We start from the raw sequence: 8023 nt of genomic DNA, 5'->3' as shown, positions 1-8023 counted from the left end.
CTATTATTTCTGCAGTATCCAAACATTCATGTTAGAGTAAGTCACAAACTTTGCCTTACTTTTGATATCAGTATTTCCAATTCACATTGATATTTAGCCTAGACCTTCGAAGATGCTTAAATCACCTACCTATGTTTGCCCTGCTGGTATCTTATACACATTTAAGAATCATGTTGTTACTTCTTGCAAACAGCAAGGGTAAAAGTTTCTACTTTTCATAAGCATGAAGTTAGGATTTTGTAAATATATTTAATAAACAGAAGCTTGAAAGTCTAGCACATTAACAAGCAGGTTATTTGTATTCAACCAATGCAATTACAGCTAGTGGACTGAAAGGAAGTTAGAAAAGGAAGTGTAAAGAATAGACTATAGATAGCGTAATGTTGATAGTAATCATTATGCTTCTTTTCAGAGAAGATGAAGAACTCTCTGCTTGCAGCTATCATTTTATTTGTAGCAGGTGAGTTTTCATTTGATGCATGTTTTACTACTGTTTATATGTAGTAAAAATTCTAAAGATTACTCAAAGACAAGGATGTATGATTTAAGTCATTAGTGGATTAAAAACTCTGGGTAGAAGAAACTACAATTAGTAAAAGATTTCCCTATTTATTTTACAGTTGTCTTGTTAAATGTATTCTTTTTTATTCCTTAGATTCCTGTAACTATTTAAGCTGGGATTTTCCATTTTGCAAGCAGCTTTCAGGTGCGTAAACATTTCTCACACGATGACTACTTAATGACAAAGATGGAGATCTTTGCTGATGGAAATATACCAGCTGAAGTGACTGCATCTGAAATATGGCATAGGGCTTTTTGGTTGAAATTCAGAATGTAGAAGCTGTGAATTTCTTACTGTTTCCCAAGACCTCACTCCCTATTGCAGGGCTGAAGGCACAGGGTCTATCTCTGTTTCTTGTTTCTGGGGGCCTCCTAGTGGCCTCCTCAAAAGACAATAAAATCTGTACCGTTTATATTAACAAACTTTTATGGTTTAGATTTAATTAATACACTACTGTCAATGGCAAAATGGATCATTCAAATATGTATCAATAGAGAGCATGGTGGTCATGTGGAATTTATTGTAGGCAGAAATAATCCTACTTGCTAAGAGCCACAGCAGGGAAGGTACATTTTCTAGTACATAGTACTGGATGAGATATCATAGTAAGACTATTTATCTGAAACTAACCATGCATTATTTTCTAAGCCTTGCTGTTATCCCACTGGACTAAATTCAAAGTGCTACTGAGAATACCAGACAAATAAGAACAAAATTCTAGAGTGGAAAAACTATGCCTCATCTGCCTGCCTGGCTGTTTCTTTGTTTTAAAAAGGAAATTAGATTGTGCTATCTTTGGTACAGGAAAAGTTTTCTCTTTGTACACCTCTGAGTGCTGTCTTGGTACAGGCCTAAAAATATTGCAAGGTATAGAGGAACTAACAATACATATGTTCTTTCAGGGAAAGCAGTACAGTAAAACTAAAAATGAACAGGATAAAACTGAATGTGCATAAGTACACTAAATCTCCCAATTGTAGAACAATTGAAAACATGGTAATAAGGTATTGTCAGCTGAAGAGTGTAATACAGGACTTGAGTATAGGGCAGTAGGTGTGGGGTAAGCTAATACAGAGTTTCCATGCATAAAAACTACCCTGCCACTATTTTGCCTTGACTATTTTGAAACTCTCTCAGAGAGGAAAAAAAAATCTGGTAAAATCAAGAGCATGAAGAACAACACAAGCCCTTCGTTTTCTTAAAGCAGACAGGTCTGCAACAGTGTGGTCACCACTTGGATCTCAGTTAATAGAAATTATCTGGGAAGAAGTTAACAGAAATTTTGTAGAAGGGTGAAGAGATTTCCATTAGATTTCACCTCAACGACCTCTCCAGAACTATTATTTCACATGGTTTCAAGAGTAGCATATTATAAACATACTGACAAAAAGTGTTAGAGAAGTTCCAAAAAGGTTTATTTTCCAGGTGTTTCTTTAAAAGAAAATAAGAATTACCAAACCAAAGAAAGGCTCAATTCAGAGTAAAAGAAAAAGCTACATTGAATATCCAATGTATTTGGATATTTGGAGAGGAGAGGAGAGGAGAGGAGAGGAGAGGAGAGGAGAGGAGAGGAGAGGAGAGGAGAGGAGAGGAGAGGAGAGGAGAGGAGAGGAGAGGAGAGGAGAGGAGAGGAGAGGAGAGGAGAGGAGAGGAGAGGAGAGGAGAGGAGAGGAGAGGAGAAGAGAGGAGAAGAGAAGAGAAGAGAAGAGAAGAGAAGAGAAGAGGAGAGGAGAGGAGAGGAGAGGAGAGGAGAGGAGAGGAGAGGAGAGGAGAGGAGAGGAGAGGAGAGGAGAGGAGAGGAGAGGAGAGGAGAGGAGAGGAGAGGAGAGGAGAGGAGAGGAGAGGAGAGGAGAGGAGAGGAGAGGAGAGGAGAGGAGAGGAGAGGAGAGGAGAGGAGAGGAGAGGAGAGGAGAGGAGAGGAGAGGAGAGGAGAGGAGAGGAGAGGAGAGGAGAGGAGAGGAGAGGAGAGGAGAGGAGAGGAGAGGAGAGGAGAGGAGAGGAGAGGAGAGAAGAGGAGAGAAGAGGAGAGAAGAGGAGAGAAGAGGAGAGAAGAGGAGAGAAGAGGAGAGAAAAGAAAAGAAAAGAAAAGAAAAGAAAAGAAAAGAAAAGAAAAGAAAAGAAAAGAAAAGAAAAGAAAAAGACACAACTAAATAAACAAACAAAAAAACACCTGCATTTTCTTTCTGCACCTCTTTTTAAAAGTGTGGGTGATACTTTGGCTGACTCTTCAGACAATAAAACACAAAGCAAAAGGAGGACAGTCGGATTTTATGACTACGGTTTCTGATAAGAGATTTCTGAAATATTAAAGTATGTTTAACCACTACAGATTAATACATCCTTTAAGAATATCATCAATGTTTAACTACCCCTTGTCTGAACCACACACATATGTTCAATTGCAAAAACAAAATGAAACAAAAAAAACCCACAAAACCTTTTACCAAAAATTAAGCACAAGTCATTCTGTTTGAAAATTCATGCTCCTGCTTTGTAATGCAATCTTTGTGAGTCTGGGAGCATACAGCAGACTATGAACTCCACAAAGAGGTGATTGATGATTTTGGACTAATTCTGGAATCTGGTCAATCCATTCTTGAAAAATAGTCCTAGCTACACTGGTGTAATGACTTGCAAGAAATTCCCCCGTAAATCTTACAGGTTGGAAACTGTAGAAATATCACATTTGTCCTTGGTATTGATCATCAAAATGCCAGCCCTCTCTCTTTTTTTTTCATCCACACTTAAAATTAATTGATTAAGAAATAAATTATTGCATGGAATTAATTTCTAAGGTGTGTGTGAGGTCTAGAAGACCCTCCGTTTTGGCCTACACTTTCCAAAATATCTACAGACTCATGTTTAACAGTCAGTAAGTTGCTACTGACAAAGCTGTTGTCACATCCAGTTTGCAATCTTTCCAACAAAGAGGGTCTCTCCCCACACAGGAGAGTTGCTCCTCATTCTGCAAGGTTCTCAAGCCATAGTAACTCCTTGGTGAACATGGGCTGCTCTGAAGATCTGGAGCAACCTCCCAGGAGGCACTGTCTTATATATGTTCCAGCAAACAGCTGAGTGGTGCCACACAGTTCCTGTTCCCAGTCTGTCACATCAGCAGAGACACTGAGGGCACAACAGACACTGTCTGACAGAGACGGAAAGTGCGAAACCACAGAAAAGAGAGTTGGGAGTCAAAAACCAAAGGTATGCTAGGGTAGAAGGTTCACAGCAATTTCGTCATGTGCTATAAGGAAATTATCTTGCAAGAACTTTACTCAAAGTAACCCAAACAGATGATAAAAAAATATAAATTCCTTGTATTCATGAAATTATTTTGTCCCAGGGAACGTAGTAGTGCTTTCCATGGTATGAAGGTACTCCAATCAAATTAAAAGAAAAACAGTTCAAGCTCTAAAGAAGAGCAGTGGCAAGCAGGAAGCAAAACTGTCACTGCTCACCCTCACTGCTCAGTACTGCTCAAATGTGTCAGAACACAGCTGCAGGAAAGCAAGTGTTTTCACACTGTGTTGTTTGGTGCAGAACAGCTCTTCAAGGAAACATAAAACATAGGGAGAATGGTCCTTTTTCTATAGTCACATAAGAAAACTGTTTTATTTGGAAACATGACTGATCATGTTTAAATTCTCTAAATGTTTCTTGTTTAAATGTTAGTGAGCTGCTTACCTTGAGAACAAACATGACATAAGGCTCATACAGCAGCTACTTATTTCATTTTACAAAGAATACAGCTTTTGTATTTTTCTCTTTTGATTCTGCTAGTTATATTGCCCCTATTGATTGTAAATAGTTGTTGGTGATGGGTCTTTTCCAGTCCATATATTTCATCTTACAGATTGGGACAATGAATTGGCCTGTTACAAAGAACTAAGTGAGGATCTAACCTGTACCTGGCTGCCGGCACCCAGTGCTCCAAATAGTATTAATTACACCTTATTTTTAAAATGGTAAGTCTAAAAGTCACTTCAGAAAATGAATAGTTATCATTGCTGTCTGGTCATTCCTACCTGCTTAAATTTTTTTTTCATACATATTTAATCACATTGTAGGTTGTTACACAATACTGATCAAGCCTTTCAATTTCAATTCTTACCGACTTAATAAGAGCTGCACATTTCAAACTGCAGGGAGAGTGACACTGGCAGCACACATGATACTAAGCAGACACTTCTGTTTGCTTTATAATCAATGCAGAAACAGCTGGAATTTGTGCTTGAACAGATCTACAGAAAAGTTTGAAATAGGTGCATAGAGTCAACAACCATTTGTCTAATCTGAAGAACAGTGATGTACCATTTTCTAATTTCTTGAGGAGTGCCCAGAAAACTACTCAGGATTGGACTGAGAGGACCTCAGTTGTAGCAACTGTACTTACCCATCTTTTCCACTGATTCATTAAATACTGAGCAAGCTAAAACCTCCACCTTCCCTCCCAGTTTTAAGGAAAAGATAACAGAACAAACTTTATAGGTTTATAGGTTTACTGTTATAGGTTAGTAACCATATTTCAGAGATGTGACATTATATCTTCCAACCACTAATTGTCTTCACTATCCGCTGAGAACATGGAAATGATACCACAGCTACCTCCCTCCACCCAATAAACAATGTTTTATCCAATAAATAACTTCTTCTTTCTGCAATTTGCTAGTCATTAGTCACCTTTCCATGCACCAAAAATCTCTGTTTGAAACTTTATTTCCAAAGACCATTTAATTAATTACTTTTGTCTAGTGACTTGCCGCAAATATTCAACACTAATGCATTCTAAGTTTCAAAGATTGAGTTTCATTATGCAATATTATTATGTTAAACCAGATAACCAATGAAATGCTGGATATGCTACATTAAAGAAAATAAAATAGATTCTGAAGTATCTTACTGCAGTTGCAAATTAGCGAGTTTAATAGGTGAAATTAAATTGTAGAGGTTAATAACAAAATACGTCTATCTTCAGTTGCTTCATTTTTTTAAGAGAGCTAAAGCAAAGAAATGAGGTAAAATGCAGATGTGAAGATTAAATCAACATCTGCCCACTGGACTGTTAATGTTGCTGCCTCCGTATCTTCATTACGAAAGAGATTTTCCTCACTTTACCTCTTTGTATTTTGGATTTGCCATGAGATTAAGGGCAAGAGTATTTGTAATGTAGTTGCTCTTTGTATGTCCAGTCAAAATCAGAGTGTATTATTGGTAAATTGCAGAGTTGATGCTATGAACAGAAAAGGTAGTAAAAAGGGAAAGAGATGGTAGGATAGGAGAGATGCAATTGTCTCACAGAGATACAAGTTTTCCCAATCTAGAGTCAGAATTTGAATCTCAGCCTCCTAGGCTTCAGCCTGATAATCCTAAAGAAAAACTTTCTTCTCCCTTTTTATTGTTTTGGAAGGAAAATAACAAGCATTCAAAGGATTTTTTTCCTGCTTGCCTAGAAGATGACATCACTCCATCTGCAAGCAATGTTAGACTAGCACTGAAATTTTTTCTTTTCTTTGCACTTTACAATTTAATTGTCAGAAAGAAAAGTATTAAAGAATAACACTCCCACAGAGATGTTCAAATCAAGCATTCAAAATCATAGTTTGAAATATTAATGGCTGATTCACAACTAGTCTGAAGCAAAAGACAAGGGAAGCTTCCAGGAGTTTTGTTCTATTATAAAATGTTCTACCATGATCAGCACATTTAATACTTGAAGTATCTAGGTATGTAATTAGTATGCCTATCCACTTCTTTTTAAGAATATTGAATTAGAACAGCTTTAGCCTTGGAAAATATGTGTCACGGATTTGACCAGATCAATCTATGTCCGTGACAGGGGCGACAGGCCTCTGCCCTCCCCCCCCCCCCACCCCAGTCCCACAAAATGGGAAGGAAGGAAGGGAGGAAAAGAACAGCGGCAACAATCTATGGAGGAAAACTTATTTTACTATAATATCGGAATACAAGATAACACAATAGATACAATTTAATTGAAACTGAGATTAATAAATCAGACAAGATGAGAGAGAGAGAGTTCCCGGGACCGATTCAAACCTGAAAAGCTTGGAACGGCCAGGAAAGCACCCTCCAGCACCCACTGCCAGGCAGCAAGAGAGCGCCCCCCCCACCCGGAAGGGCCAGATCCCGTGACTTCTGTAATGTACAGGGATAGGTAGCTGGGATTGGGCAGTGACACTTTAATGCCCCGTACACTACATGATGTTTTGATGTGGAATACTGAAACCCAAAACAAAAAAACAAAAACAAAAAACATAGAACCATGACATTCCACCCCTTATTCTACATCGTTACATCATGCTTAAAATATATATACATATATACAAACAAACAAAAAATGATTAAAATGCACACATGGCTATGTACATATACATAGAATTAGTAACTGCACTCCCCCGGCATCAAGTTTCCTTGTGGTACACATTGGACATCCCCATTCTTCTGCATTACCCACCAAGTGGATCCTGGTCCCTGGGCAAAAACTGTACCACGGAGAGGTTTGCCCTTTCCAGAAGCTGGAAGAACCCAAACTGCCTTTCCTAACATGTTCTTTACATGTACAACAGGGACTTTATCTCCCTCTACGGTATGTAGGGAACTGGATTGGTTAGGACCATCACGATTGATAGATCCTCTGGTATTGACCAACCAGGTGGCTTCTGCCAAATGCTTCTCCCAGTGCTTAAATGTTCCGCCACCCAGTGCTTTTAGCATCGTTTTTAACAGTCCATTGTATCGTTCAATTTTACCAGAGGCTGGTGCATGATAGGGAATATGGTAAATCCACTCAATGCCATGATCTTTGGCCCAAGTATATACAAGAGAATTTTTGAAATGAGTCCCATTATCTGACTCAATCCTTTCTGGGGTGCCGTGTCGCCACAGGACTTGTTTCTCGAGACCCAGTATGGTGTTTCGGGCGGTAGCATGGGGTACTGCATATGTTTCAAGCCACCCAGTGGTTGCCTCCACCATAGTAAGCACATAATGCTTACCATTGCGAGATCGTGGCAAGGTGATATAATCAACCTGCCAGGCCTCCCCATATTTGTACTTTTGCCATCGCCCTTCTTCCCACAGAGGTTTCATCCTCTTGGCTTGTTTGATGATGGCACATGTTTCACAGTTATGAATAACCTGTGCAATGGCATCCATAGTTAAGTCCACCCCTCGGTCTCTAGCCCATTTGTATGTTGCATCTCTCCCTTGATGACCTGAGGTCTCATGGGCCCACCGAGCCAGAAATAATTCACCCTTGTTCTGCCAGTCCAGGTCTATTTGAGCCACCTCAATTCTGGCAGCTCGGTCTACCTGATGGTTATTTTGCTGTTCTTCAGTAGCCCGACTCTTGGGCACATGAGCATCTACATGGCGCACCTTTACCTCTGCAAATTGACTTGATTCTCCTTTCCCTTCAGTGGCCTCTGCAACTTGTCGTGTGGG

General features: G+C 39.2%; 1 protein-coding gene across 1 annotated transcript in view; it reads left to right on the top strand.

Moving 5' to 3' along the window:
* Nucleotides 1–370: 370 nt before the first annotated feature.
* LOC125686565 (interleukin-31 receptor subunit alpha-like) overlaps nt 371–8023 on the top strand; it is a 29234-nt gene continuing 21581 nt past the window's right edge. Inside the window, exons 1-3 of the mRNA XM_048930700.1 lie at nt 371–460; nt 656–706; nt 4416–4527. Of these exons, the coding sequence (XP_048786657.1) occupies nt 418–460; nt 656–706; nt 4416–4527 (206 nt within the window). The 5' untranslated portion in view covers nt 371–417. The remainder of the gene's footprint in view (nt 461–655; nt 707–4415; nt 4528–8023) is intronic.

Source organism: Lagopus muta, chromosome Z, assembly GCF_023343835.1.
Source record: "Lagopus muta isolate bLagMut1 chromosome Z, bLagMut1 primary, whole genome shotgun sequence".
NCBI lineage: Eukaryota > Metazoa > Chordata > Aves > Galliformes > Phasianidae > Lagopus > Lagopus muta.
This window is presented reverse-complemented; position numbering and strand designations above follow the sequence as displayed.